The 14,870-nt window shown below is 42.0% G+C and overlaps 1 protein-coding gene across 10 annotated transcripts in view; it reads left to right on the top strand.

The window, feature by feature from the left end:
• Positions 1 to 14,870, top strand: part of OSBPL5 (oxysterol binding protein like 5) — a 176,134-nt gene that overhangs the window by 105,118 nt on the left and 56,146 nt on the right. For 8 of the 10 annotated variants that reach the window (XM_088057824.1, XM_014252148.2, XM_014252149.2 and 5 more), the window contains exon 2: positions 9,712 to 9,868. In XM_088057824.1, the coding sequence (XP_087913950.1) occupies positions 9,712 to 9,868 (157 nt within the window). Of the gene's footprint in view, positions 1 to 9,711; positions 9,869 to 11,352; positions 11,423 to 14,870 lie in introns of those variants that run through there. The other 2 variants (XM_088057827.1, XM_088057828.1) reach the window with 2 other exon arrangements.

The following is a 14,870-nucleotide window of genomic DNA, read 5'->3' on the forward strand; positions in this document are numbered from 1 at the left end:
TGTACTCATACAAGATGTCAAGGTAGAAATACACTTCTAATCTAAAATTCTTTGGGACAGTAGGTGCTCATGGCATAATCCAGAACTGAACCTTTGTGGTATTGAACAGCACTTGTTTTCTGTCTTGTAAGATGGTCTCTAAACATCCTTTCCTGCCATTACCTTTGCCTTACTACTGTGTCAAAGTTCTTGTTGGAGCCCAGGTCTGGGAATGGCTCAAGAGACTTGAGGTAGGAATTGATTCTGGTTTATTTTGTTACAAGGGGGCAATATTTCACAAACAAGGAAATAATGTTAGAATGACCATCTCAAGCATGAAAGCAGGCCTTCAAATTGGCTTGGTATTTCCTAGTAATTGTGTGGTGGGAATGTAGCCCCAGGACACAATCTTTTCTAGACTTAATTGTATAAAGACAGAGGTAGATATCATAGAAAGTCATCAGTGAGGCTTGCAGTCATCTGGGTTTTTTTAAAATGTCATTAAAAGTAGGATCCTTCCATTAAAAGGGAATATGATCTCATTATGTGATTGAGATAGCAGGATGAAGCTGTAAGGATGCTCTTTAATATGTTCTTTTCAAAGAAAAATATCAAGGCAAGAACTGACCTTGAAGATGTGGCCTGCTTGCAAGTGATGTAACTGTGCCCCTGTCCAAAGCAAAATGTTCTTGTCATGAGTTTAAATCTCCAATAGCTTTAGTTAAAGCAACTAAGTTACTGTCTTATTTATGTTTCTGTGTACCTGATACCATATCTCATATGCCCTGAGTTTATCCCAAATCCTGTCAGCCGCTGCAGGAGTGGAGATGGCAGATCCCATGTGGGATCGAGCTCCCTCTTCCCAAAGCCTGTTGTGGTGAATGCATCAGGGTGGTCCTTAACACAGCCTGAGGTTTCACCCCTGAGGTAGCTCCAGTAAAAATGGGTTACTAGAAAGCTGTTCTCTTAGATATTCAGCTACAGTTTAAAAGGATTGTGCGGGAGGTTGTTGGAAGGTATTGCTAAAAACTCACAAAAAACTTCAGGGCATGGGGGGATGTGGGATAGCTATTCCTCAAGCAACATGTACTGCGTGTGTTATGGATAATTACTGGAAAGCTCAATGTGTCAAAGGTGGATGTGGTTTACCATTATGTAATTCATTAATACTGTTCATGGGACTCTGAGACTTGCTCCCTGAAATGCCCGGACTTAGATGTTTTGTTCACAGCAGGTCTCAAATGAAAACTGCCACTGGTAGATGAGCTGTCGATAGCAATAACCACAACAAAAAGGAAGCAGAGCACTTCAAATCTGCTTTTGAGGTGGGGAGTTTTTTAGTTGTCTAGAATTTTCATCTTTGGGCCTAATATTATTTATATTGAATTTAATGAGTGCTTATTTCCTCAATTAGTACAATTAGTACTGTTTTTTAGTGCCTAACCTTATACCATATACATATTGTGTGTATGTCTCTGTGCCTGAGCCGCGTGCCCATGGAAGTCAAAGGGAATCTTGCCTTTTGGCTTGGACATGAACTGCCAAACTGCTGTCTGCTGCCCCGGAGCTGTGCCCACACTTCCAGCACTAACAGCAGGGATTCAAGGGTCATCTGTACTGCAAGTGAGGTGTGGTGGTGGCTTGTATCTGCTTACCTGAACAAGCTTGAACAAGTAGCAGGCACCAGCATAGGTTTTGGAACGAACTGGCCATGTGGTGCTTGTTTGATTTCTCATATAATTTCAAGCCTACCTTGCATGCCTTCCTTGTAGCCCACACTGTTAGCCCTATTCCAGTTATGTAGCTCAAAGGTAATTTGTGTGTATGTGCTCAAGTTGTGCTTATTACCTTGATTTTGTGTTAACTGTATCTCTAAAAGCCTCCTGAGTTCACTGCTGAGAAGCAGCTGGGAATTCTTGTGTCATCTTTGTGAAACTTTCAACTAAAGATGTATGGAAGTGTTTCTAGATGAACAGAAATTTAGAGGCAGAGATCTGGTTTCCTGAGTTTGTCTCAAAGTGGATCCTTATTGGAATTTCTTGGCTAGTTTGTAATGAAAACTAAATCAGAAGAGTTGTGATCTGTGATGGCACATTTCTTCCTATACACTGCACATGTGCTTGGTTGTACATTATATTTTGGTGGGGCATCTTTGCTAAAAATGAGTTTTGACTCTCTTTTCCTGCTTAAAAGAATGCTGATGAGAGATATCAGTAACAAATAATGATAAGCTTTAAATAAAAATACAGTAAGAGGGATAAGGTGCTTGGTATATACTTAACAGGCATGATTTATCTCTTCAGTTGAAAATATTAGATCATGGGATTAAAGGGCTGAAGAGGATTCCAAGCAAGCACCTCACCTTCCTGCACAGATTGAAGAATCTTCAAGAAAATACCTTTGCATGAGCTATATTGAATTGGGATGCCTTCAGGAACTGGGGGCTAAAGGAGATTATGCAAAGTATGATTTACTGAAAATAAAGTGAGGGACTGAGATAAAAAGATCTGCAGGAAAGGCTCTCACTCCTGTTTTTCACTGAATGCTGGAGACTTTCTCATCCTTCTGTTAGTGTGGGTTAGACCTTCAATTCTGCATGCACCTGCCATTACCAAGGAGATAATTAATGTTGATGTAATAGTTGTAATTACAGCAAGTGAGGTATGATCTATGCAGTTAACAAGGGGAAAGACCAGTGAAATGCTAAGTCAAGAGAAGCTCCTCAATGCTAGTGGGAAATTTAATATGCTTTGTTAAATTAATGGCCTTTGCATAACAATCAATTTACAGTTTAAAGGGCAGAGGAGGTGGATGTAAAAATCATTAAGCATTCATTTCAGCGACCCACTCAATATTCTTAGCTGGAAGAAATTGCCAGTGCAATGTTTACTGAGACAGTTGCAACTGTTTTAAGAAAAAAAGCAAACTACACAAGGATTGTGTATGTAGTGCACATTGCAGTGCCCTTTTCCAAGCAATAAGGTTGCAGAGATCTCTTTCCAAAGACAACATGGCTTTAGTGATGGGATAGTGTTTGCTCACAGATGTTTATCCAAACCAGAGATGATTCTGAAGATGAAGTTTTCCTATGTGTCAAATAAAAGTGTTCTGCCCTGTGGGACCCTACCTTGAAATTTTTAAGTCCTGTGTTAGATAGGGATCCCCAGGAGGAATGACCTGGAATGTTTTTTTTTCAGTGTGGGCATTCAGGGCCTGGTTTTGCCTGCAGTTGTTCTGTTTGTAGTCTTTGTACATAATGCTCACTGTAGAGAGAGATTAGTTGTAAGAAGATTATGCATCTGAGTGCTGCTGTGCCTGAAGCTGGAAATGTTCTGGTGCATACAAAGAAAACATTAATCAAGACGTCTTACAGAGAATTAAAGGAAGAAATAGTTTTGTCTCCTGATTACTACATGAATTTCACTGCCCAGTGCAGGAAAAGGCAGGGAGAGGGGCAGGAGGTAATGGAAAGAGGTGGTTCTGTTCTCAGAGAAAGCAATGGCAGGTTGCTGGGGTGGTTGTGGCAGGCAACTTCCACAAAAACAGCACAAGGGAGGCAGCTCTAAGGACTCTGCAGAACATGTGAGCTTTGAGTTAGATTGTAGGGACAAACTAGCCATGTTCCCGAGCTTGCCAAAGTAGCTGAAAGAAATCAGTTGCATATAAACTTAACAAAGCCCATCCCTTGGTTGCAAATGGGTGTCTTCAGCAACCCACCTTACTTGATTTTCCAGCCTCGGCTGATTGTCAAGCTGAGTAGTGTGGTATGCAGCAGAGGATATGGCAATGCATAAAATCAGAGCAGTCCTGCAGTGCCACTGGTGAGGAAAGGTCCCCTTGCCTGCACCACAGAGAAATAGCTCACCGTAAATAATTAAGGGAATAGAGAATACCTGTCACCTGCTCTGAAGCTCCATTGCTTCAGATTCCAACTAACAGCCCAAGAGCCCAAAACACTCAGTGTCAGCTGCAATATGTGTGTTTTGCCATTTCTCTAATCAACAAACATGAATTAGGTAGAGAGAAACATTGCCTGTACAGTCGCTTTTCATTGTATCAGGTTTTATTTAACTGTTAGTAGGGGGTTGGTTGTCCAATTATCTATCTTATTAATAGGCATTTTTGGGAATAGCTTTCAAAAACAGATTTCACAGACTTCCTGAATTGATTGTGGTTCTTCAGCTGTTGTAAATCAACAGCACACCACTGAACTAATAATTTACTCTTATTGAGGATCTGTGCTGCTGTTTTTCCTTATGAATACTTAGAGCTGTAATCACTAGAAATGGATCTGCTAACAATTTGCCTTCTCATTTCATTCATGAAATTTTTACCTCCTCAGGTTAATTGGATCAGTATCAGTATCTTTAGATCTAATTTTCCCTATTGATGCAGGTTTTGAAGGGAATGACTGCTTTGAATACAAAATACTATTTAATGTAATTTCTGGGAAATACTTGGTGACCACAAAAAGAGAAGGTTGTTGGAAACAAGCTTTGAATAAATTAAGAGCCCCCTCTAACTAGCACAGTCTTCTTGACTATATAAAACCCCTAATTAACTATTTATAGAGAAGTACATATTTCCAAACTATTTTAAAATGCTGGAAATGAGAGTAAGCAAACCAACCTACCCACAAGTTTGCGGAGGGTACCGACAGCATAATATCTGCACAGTGTTTAGCTGTGTGGTAATTATATATCAGGAACTTTGAAAATTTAAAGAAGGAGCCAGGAAAATTCCTTTCCCAGAAGCTTCAAACCTGGTGCTGAAAGCTTCCACTATTTTCCCAGCAAGCACAAAAGGCCCAGGATGCAGAACAGGTGTGTGTGAAAGGCATCTCTGTGCCAACAGTGATCATCTTTTCAGTGTCACTGCCTTCATACAAAATGGGTCCAGTCCCAGAAGAGGAAAGCACTGGCAGTTCCCATTTGCTTTAATAGCATCCATGAGATTTGATGATAAAGTAACTTGTATTCTTGCCCCACTGCTCTTCATTGGCTGTTCCTGAAGCCACCTGGGAAAGTCCCATTGTGCTGCTGCATTAAGTTCACTACTTTCATTTGTCCTGTGCTTCATGGGGGTTTGACATTGACTTCTCTTCTGCTGTATTTTGCATTTTTAAAAGATAAAGAGGTCTCAAAGACAGGGTTAGTAAGAAATTTATTTCTTCCTCCTGAATTATTTATTCCTTTTTAAGCTCTGGTGAGCAGCTCATATTTAATAGCCCATTACTGCTTAGAGAACTGTTAACACAAAAGGAGCAATCCTGAAAAGTACTGTATTTAGTGGCTCTCTCAATACTCTGCATTACCTTTTCTTCTTTTTTATGATCAAGAGCACAGAATGGAAGGACAGAAATTACCTGAGCTGCAAACTTCAGGGCACTTTAATCTGCCAAGACTAACAACCAGGAAAATTCATGCAGGAGCTAGAATGAACGTTTTTCATTACGAGGTTGTTTTCCTAAGTGAGTGTATGGGTTCTGCACTAGTTGGCATCTTCACATTAAGACATGTTGTCTTTCTAGGACAATTCTTCATCTCATCTGCTGGATTTGGAGGGAATGCTGTAGCAGTGAGTGACATTGCTTGCCTTGTGTTACATAAGTGTTTTGGCAACAGAATGGCAATTTTTGGCCTTCTGCAGTTCTGGCCCAATTTTGATTTTTACCTTCTCTCCATTCCATGAGCCCCCATGGAACTGGTTTCCCTGAAGCATCTGCCATATCCTGAAGCAATTTCTGAAATACTGATTTAGAACTAGATTTGGATTTCAGAACAACACAGCAGTGTTGTCTTCAAATCAGCCATGAAAGTTTTGAGGCTCTAGATCACTCATGACTAGTAGCCCAGCTTCTGTTGTTGGTTATTTCTTACCAGATACTTCATCAGCACTGAACTTTTGTATGTTTTCTGAATTACTTAGGTGTCTAAAGAGCCCTCTTGTGAAAAACAGTGTACGCACCTCCCACTTTCCTGTTACATCCCTTTGGAAAATTTTCTCTGGCATCTACTGTTCATCTTCCCCTACAGCTCTCATGAGCTTTATGTTATTTGAAGCCAGCTTGGGCAGTCAGACCTTTATGGACAGATATAAGAAGTAGCTCTCTGAGTAAGTGAAGCCTGAGCTAATGAGGCCTCAATTTCCTATGGATTTGTGGCTTATGTTGGATTCACTGATATTTGGTAGTAGCTGGGTTCAGAGGACAGCTTTACAGTTTCCCTCCTTTCTTAAGCCATTGACCTTTTAAGAAGATACAACTTTTAAGAAACTAATATTTTCAAGTTTTCTAATGTCTGCTGGAGTTCCGTGACTTTTTCAAATGGTACAAAAGGGGTTTGGAGGGAGGATGAAATAGGTACAGACACACACAGTGATGTCTTTTGGAAACCAAACCAAATATTTCAGGTTTATCGTAGAATCTTAATAAGGTGAACTACATTTTCTCCAGACAAGGAAAGAAGTGTCTGATATATTAAGAAAACCCAAAATACAAAAGAAAAAAAGTCTGCTTTTGTGATTTTGTGCTACATAAGAGCTTGTGTGGATGAGGGTCAAATGTCTCTTATATAGATCTCTATTAAAAACAAGCCAGAAAACACCATGCTGGTGGCATGGTGTGTTGCATGGTTGTGTGTGTGTGTGTGTGACCAACAGACAGACATGTCTCTGCTGCTGTATCTCAGGGAGCTTCAGTCCCTGGGGATCTTCTGCCAAAAAGCACCAGATTAAAGGAACTTAAATTGAACTGAATGTTCAAAAGCTGCTGCCACAAGTTTGTATGAAGATATGTAAGAGAAGAGCCAGACCTGAGAAAAGTCTTTTTCCTTTGTTACTGGCTGTTCCCAGTTGAATAAGGCATCCAGATTTTTTCTGCTGTGAAGCTGGTGGCTTAAATAACCGCAGGAATGAGACAGCATCAGCACAATAATTCTGACAATTATCCTGTGGTTAAATAGTGTGAAATAGTAAGTGAGCAAAACATCAGTGTGTCGGTCTCTCTGCATAGTAAATAGAGCAACAGTTGAAAGAAATTGCGTTTTGGGGTTTTGCTGGTGACATCAGTGTGAGCTGGCTGGCAGTTCTTCACTGACATAGCTCATGGTACTGCTGAGACAAAATGATGATGGACACAGCCTTTCTGTTGCCCTGTCAGGGCGTAAGAGCTGCTGGATGGACGTTTTATATGTGTAACCTGTTCTCCAGCCTGCTGCCACTGGGTGGGCCTGGGATTTCTGAACACCTTCCTGCATGATTGGCACAGCCTCTCACTCATTTCTGCTTTTTGGGGGAAAATACCCCACTCATCTGCTTTTGTTCTGAGCCACTTAGGAGCAGTTTTAGAGGTAAAGAGTTGAGACTGCCTTTCTGGGAACAAGGACAAAAAATAGCTCATTGTTAGCATTCCAAGCCCAGCTATTTAGATCTGGATTATTTTTAAATACTTTGCTTTCAGACATGTAGCTGGCTGTGTTTTCCTTCTCTCTTTCCTTTCTTTTTTTTAAAGTTAGCAGTTAAGTTTTGCACCTTCTCCTCACCCAGCAGTATGCAATCAAGGGTTTCTAAGCAAACAGAAGTTTATTTACATTGCTAAGTTAGCTATGTTACCTCCTGCCTCGGAGATGCTGTTGGCTGCAGTGGGAACCTGGGGATGTTTTGAGCCTGGATGGGTTTGCAGAGCGCTTTCCTGGGCAGTTGGATTGACAGGAGGCAGGGAAGCAGCAGGTGGAAAGCTGCAGCCACCTCATTTCACCTGGTTGCCACCACATGTCATCGGCCTGAAACATGGCCCTGCACAAGGTGCCAGGCAAAGGCTCAGCCGTGGCAGCCCCATGCAGTGTGCATGTCCTGGAGCTCAGATACAAAGCCTTTCACCACGAGTTGTGTGAAGGGGCTGCAGGAAAGTTCTGCTGCTGTGTGCTGTCTTACACCGTTTCATGGTGGGTGCTGTGCTGACGGCTTTTGGGCTTTTGGAGTTCCTGGCAATCACTTCACAGAGCTTGTTTTATCCTTCATAGATAATGCAGGCCCACAGGGGACACACATCCCCTTCAAGTGGCAGTTGTGTAGCCTGGGGAAGTCCCATCTTTGGGCCAGCCCAACCTGCTACCCTTTAGCCTGTTGCTGGATGTTACAGACCCTGATGTCTCACACATCCCATGGTGAGCTGGGTTCAGAAGGACCTGCTGTTGAAAGTGGTTTTGGTAACCTGTGTGCTTTGCTGGAGTCCAGCCTGGTTTAGATCAAATTAAGCTCCTGGGCACTGAGGTCTTCTATTGCAGGAAAGAAGGAGCAGCTTCTCTCTTGCCTTCTACATGGAAGCTCGTTTATAAAGCTGATGCAGCCTGCTGGGCAAATAAATGTTTAAAAATTGCAAAACCTGAAACATCGGGCCTGTCATCTCCAGGGATTGGCAGGGCAGACAGTGGTACAGAGCCCAGATAAAACAGGGGAGGGGAGTTCCTCACACTGGGACACATTCATGACGTCCCCTCATGTGGTGTCTTGGCTGTGAAGGCTGATCTCCAAGAGGCTGTTGAAGGTTCTCCATGAAATTGGGGCATTTGGTCAGCACAAGCACAGGGGTTTTCCTGGGAGCAGGAAGGGTAGTGGAGGGTCTTCTAGCCTGTTATCAGCCCATTTCCCATCTGTGCCATGAGGGTCACCTTAGGAGCATGTTGGTCCTGCCCTTCCAAACTGCACTGTGACTCTGGCAACCTTTTCTTCTTTGTTTTCCCAGTAGCCTAAAAGAGATGGGGAAACTTGGAGAGGCTTTTCAGGAAATGTGTACGGTCCTTAAAGGATTTTCATTACCTCAGACCCCAAGAGAAGCAGCAGACCTTCTGGTGAGGGATGCCCACCCAAAGGCTGGGTTGACACTTCTTGCTGCTATCCAGAACCCTGCCTCTGGCTGCACATTGGGAGTGGATAAAGCCTGTAATTTAGTGAGGAGACAGTCATAATATCTGCTTGTAAAGGGTAAGAAAGAACTGTTTGTTGGATGGGTATAAAAAACCCTTTAATTCCAGACAGTATGGTCTAAGGCATTAGCCAAGTGGTGGTAAAGAGCAAAGTACCACCAGTACAGGGGTGCAGGGAAGCTTTTGGGGTCTTTACCCTCACAGAACTTTTATTTTATTGATCAAACTACCAGGCTGGTCCTAATGCCATTTTAAAGAAACCAAAATCATTTATATGTGATGTAATAGGAAATGAAGGTGGGAGAGACTGGTGTGAACCCTGCAGCCAATGCAGCTGATCTTCCTCCGTGCAGCTCAGATTAATGCTGGTTTGTGTGGAGATGGTGTAACTCTGCTGACACCAATGGAGCTGCATTTATATTTATGAAACTCAAAAGCTTTAAAAAGAAACAAAAAAAGAGTTTCAGGCACTGTGTACTGAATGTTAGGCACTGAATGGACCCAGTGAGTAGCTATATCCTGATAGATCCTTGTAGGCAGGAAGATGTTATACTACCTGGATTCACTGAGGAGCAGAGTCCCGCTTCAGGACAGTTTACAAATACTGAGAGTCAGCAAATCAGCAACTGTAGCTTCAAACTGATATAGGGTTGGGCTTTTTTCCCTGCACAGCCTTCTGGCACTCTGTAAAAAGATCTGGCACACTGCATGGGATTAGGTGGCTTGGAAGCAGTGGAGCCATCTAGGTGTGAAAACTTTGATTTCCTGTATCTTGAAATTAACTATAATCTTTACCTTTCTTTTTCAGAAAACCCCCACAGCTCATGCCATGAAGGAGGAGAACTTTCTTCGTCGCAGGTTCTCCCTCTGTCCGGCCTCGTCCACCCCTCAGAAGGTCGATCCTCGCAAGCTGACGCGCAATCTGTTCTTCGGGACCGACAATGACATCTACCCGCTCAGCCCAGGTTGGTTTCTGGTGTGTCAGTGCAGAGAGTAGGGAGCTTCAGGTGCTTGACTGCAGGTAGATGTTTTAGCATGCTGCCAGGAAACAAGCAGAAACAAGAATGTGAAAGAGAAAGTGAGAGAAGCTGCTGCAATACAGATAGTATTGGATCCCAGACAGTGCTGCTTCCATGATGCTGTTATTTTTCATTGTCGTGGCACTAAGTGGGAATGGAGGGCATGAGAACTGGGGTTTGTAAATGTTTAAATGCTGTATGGCCTTACATTTAAAAAATGTCTATAATGTTTTCAAGCACATCCACTTCAAGTCACTTGGTGTATTTCACCCTAAGCATTGGACTTGCTTAAAATTTACTGTCCCCATTTGCAGATGTTTCATGGCAGGTTTCCCTGCTCAGATTTAGAGTCCAGGATAAATATTACAAGAGCAAAATAAAATTTCTGTGGTTAATGTTGTGTAAATATCTACAAGCACTACAAGTATCAGGAATCTTGACAAGTTGCAATGAATCGCAGACTTGCCTTTAAGCATCCTCTTTACATCTTTTTTTTTTTTTTTTAAACTTTGAATTTCCTAGCATCTTTCTTGAAAGAAAAGGAGCTCATTTTATTGTTTCAGAATTGTTGCTCACAGTAGAAGTTGAAGTCTTCCCTTGATTGCAGTCTGCAGACAATGCTTCTGTTCCAGTCTGTAAACAAGTGCTTCAGGTGGCACTCATGAGCTGTCATCTGCAGTTGCCACGTCAGTGCTAAATAGTCACATCTCACAGCACTGTTGTGAGGTCTCAAAACACTGATATCTGGAGAAAGAACACAGCATCTGTCTGAAGGTTTCAGTGCTCATAGATATAGCACCCAACAGACTCTCTGGGCTTTGCAGATGTAGTGCAGAGCCAGGTCTGTGTTTCCTGAGCTAATTGTATTTAAGTGCAAAGGTTTCAAGGGCCTCTGATTTTGCAGGTATTTTGTTTGTGAGTGCCTGCTGTAAGGCAGTGGGGAGCCTATTTTCAGCAGTCCTGACTAATTCTGGCTGTCACTGAGGCCGTTGGAAGCTTCAACAACCTTTCAGTAATCAAATTGAAAACAATTTAAAATGGAACATCTAAAATCTCATACATTTCAAACCTGGAGGGGCTTCTGAACAGCTGACTGTCCATAAGTACAGTCTGTACAAATGTGTGGCAAATAAATAGCTCACTTCTGCTGTCCTTGGGAGCTGAAGGGCTGATTTTTCAGCCTGTATTCACTTCCCTTTGCTTTGATGGAGAGCCATGGCTTAGAGTTTGCCCAGTTCTTTCTTCAGTTCTTATCAGCATTTTCAATGCTAAAAAAGTTACTGACTCCCTCACAGTGGTACTTCAGTACCGTAATATTTTAGAAGCTAGGGAAAGTTGAAGGTTTCAGTGTGGAGGAGGTGGCTGGAAGAATTTTTCTCTTCCTCAGCTTCCCCCATCCCTTTGTTTCTCCTTGATCCCTGCAGCAGCCTTTGCAGGGCTCAGTAGAGCAAATGCCTTAAGCCATGATGGATCTTCTGTCCTGCTGCACAGCTCTCCCAGGTAACCTCCAGCATGGGTGTCAGTGAGGGCTGTAGCCCTCAGTATTGCCAAGGAAGAACATAGGCTAAAGGGTTTGTAAAGGAGAGAGTATCTCTTTTAAACAAGCAGAATTTGCTGCGTCAGTCAGGGTATTTCTTGCAGGGAGTCTGGGGTTTTGTCTATCCTTACTCCTCTTTTACTCCTTTAATTTCTTTTCCCATCCCTGTGGAGCTGCCTTGTCTCTTTGTTTTCCTCTTATTTCCTGCAAGAAAGGCATGTTATTCTTCATGTTCAGCTGCCATTTCCTATGGCAGGCTCTGCTTTCACTTCTTTGGTGCTGCTTCTGCCTTGTTTTTCCTCTGAGCCTTGTGTGCTTCTCTCTACCTTCTAAACCTCTAAACAATGCTGCTGTCTCCATAGATAAGCCACAGGACTGTGTCCATAAGCTGTATCCCATATTTCTCTGTTCCCTGTTTTTCTCTGTTGTTTTAAATGCGCTTTCAGTTATTGAGGTTTTTCCAGTGGTCTGTGTTTTGCTGCTTGAGCCCAGCAGGTTTCCTTTATGTGAGCACTGGGCTGATTGTGTTGAGCGGGTGCAGTGGGCAGCAAAGCCCAGTGATTTCCTGTCTGGAATTCAGTGGGTTGTGATGTGGCTGGAGCTGCAGGTCCCACTGCACCATCACCTGGGTTGCCCTCCAGCAATGAAGATGTGCAAGTAAATATTTCAGAGAGAAGAGTGACAGACTTTACACCTCAGGAGAGCTACACTGTGGAGATTCAGTTCAGCAAGAGAATTTTTTTTTAAAGGAAACATATGGGAAATGCAGAGGGCACTATCTGAAATAACACTTCGGACTTCTTGCCTTTTGCTTGCATACAAAAGTGCTAATGATTCTTGTAACTGAGAGAAAATTGAGTAAGATACTTTCTTTTTATAGAGAGCTCACAAATTAGAGAGACATGAATTCTTGTTCCTTGTTCATGTCTGTCTTTCACTTAGCCATGAGGACAGAGAACCTTTCTCTAGTTTCTGTTTCAGAGGATAGGAAATTTATTGGTGCAAGAATTTTTACAGAGTCTCTCTTTTTGATTAGGCTGCAAGATCACACAGAGTCTTTGAATTAAAATTTAGATTAGCTTATTTGCATCTTAAAAGATGTATTTTCATGAATATGGGAATTTTCCTGTGAAGGATACATGGAACTATGTTTCAGGTGTTCACACTGGGTCGTGTGGCTGATAGTTACAGTAGAAATAGGTTTTATGCACAGTAGTTTTGTCACACATCAGAGCTTGTATTTCCTCTTGTAGGTTACCAGTCATGCTTGCTGTATCATTCTTTATAAAGAGGAAAGGCAAATGCACCTGTCAGATTGATACCCAGCAGTAAACCAAAGAAAAGAAATGGCTACTGTTCTAAAAAGGAACTAAATATTTAGTTCCCCTGTGCATGACAGAAATGGATAAAAAGAAAGTATCAGTAATTCTACTTTCTAGCCACAAGACTGGAGTACTGGCAGTTTTCTTCTCAATGTGATGAGGGTTGTTTCCATAAGCACTACTGATTCTCTTTCCAAAATGTTTTTTGTTATTTGGTGCAGAACTTCTGGGCTACTTTGTGGAGGACCCTTCTTTGTGTGCCCTGGTAGCAGCCAGCACTTTAAATTGCAGGATTCATCTCTCTTTCTATTGTGGGTGTTGTGTTTTCTTGATCAGGGAGATAAATGTTTCAGCTTCTATAGCCAGTTCATGTTTAGCTCCTCTTACGTTTTTCTGTGGTTTCCTATTGATTTTCTTGAGGTGGCTGTATCTGTTGTGCTTGGGCTGAGACTCTCACCTTTGGGCTTTCTGTGCACTTAACTGTGTGCGTGGGTTTTTGAGAAACTTCCATGTTGTTCCTATGAAGTTCCTATGAAGGACTATGAAGTTTGCCTTCCAAACAAGGGCTGGCCCTCTCCTTCTGCATGGCTGCGGCAGGGCTGCTTGAGACAGACGGCAGAGATAGCTCTCCTCTGAGAAACAGCCTTTCCCTCACAATCTTCACAATCTCCAGTAGACTTAATGCACTTAGCATAAGAAACTAGTAGATGTTGCTTCATGAACGTACCTAATGAAGACTTGCAAATTATACAGTAAGAATTGCCCGTTCCTTTTTTTTCCATAATGCTTTGTGAGAAGGACTGTCCAGAACCTCAGGAACAGGGAAAATCTCATTGTTCAGGCACAAATCCTTATAACTGCATTACTGAGAGGAGGCAGAAATGTCTCACATCCAGGCTTTTTGTATGGCTACAAGCTTGGAGTTAAGCTTTCTATAAGAAATAATAAAGACATAATAAAGAATGGATGTGAATGCTGTCATGCTAATAGACACCATTCCCTTGGAGCAGACAGCAGCTGATTCCCATTAACTTTACTTGAACTTTTAGACCATATGTTACTTTCCCATACATGTGCAGAAAAAACTCTTCATGGGAAACAAGCGCAGCAGCTACATGGCTTTATGAGTTTTTTCCATCCTCCTTTTCCTCTTTCAGGGAGAATGGGGGTTATAGAGATAAAAATGGCATGAGAGAAAGAAAAAGTATTGAGATCTAGGCTCTAATCCATGCACAGCAGTGCTTATGGCCATCCCACTTGTCATGGTAGCACAAAAGCATTGTCAAATCTCTGGCCACTGGGTACTTTTTTTTTTTTTAAACTTTTTCCTGCCCACAAACATCAGGATTCTGAGTGCATTATTTAGGGCTCAGTGTTTCCAGGGGAGGACTGACAGCAAAGAAAGTAGTTTGAGATCAGGGTCCCATGTTGTGGCATCAGTATCCTGCATGTCTGGATGGGTCCTTCACTCCACTCCACTCCACCATGTGAGCAGAGCACATGCTGTCCCTCTTCTGCCAGGCCTCCTGTCGCAGCATGGGCTTCTGTGGCTGACTTTTCTAACAGTTTTCTAACAGCTTGGCTTCTTAAATGGCTGCTCTGATAATTCCAGGTGAAATTATGGTTCAGACACATCTGTGACAGCTTCTACTGACTTCAGGGGAATCAGGGTTTTCCTGTGTCGATTTTGGATTTGGTGGTGTTTCCAAGGCTGGCCCACACATTATATTGAAAATTTCTAAATTTTTTATATTTTTATATTTTATAATTTTTTATATTTTTTATTATTTTTATTTATATTTTATAATTTTTATATTTTCCCCATATTTGCAGTGTGCTACAAATGGACTGTGTTACACTATCTTGGTGGTTCTTTACTGCATCCTGTATTCTGAAGCTCTGATTGCCAGTGATGCTGAGAAGAAAATGACGTTGTAATTGGTTAATAATGACTGTCTTGGCACTAAAAATCTAGTCTCATCAGATTCTGTTTTTTGGCATTTTTTTTAATAGAAGCTCTGTGCTTTCTTTTACTGTAAGACAATGATTACATTTGGCCAAAAGAACAGTATTTATCATTACATTTTAT

Source organism: Pseudopodoces humilis, chromosome 7 (assembly GCF_049639895.1).
Source record: "Pseudopodoces humilis isolate 2021_Gansu_Grassland_sample_001 chromosome 7, ASM4963989v1, whole genome shotgun sequence".
NCBI classification, from domain to species: Eukaryota; Metazoa; Chordata; class Aves; order Passeriformes; family Paridae; genus Pseudopodoces; species Pseudopodoces humilis.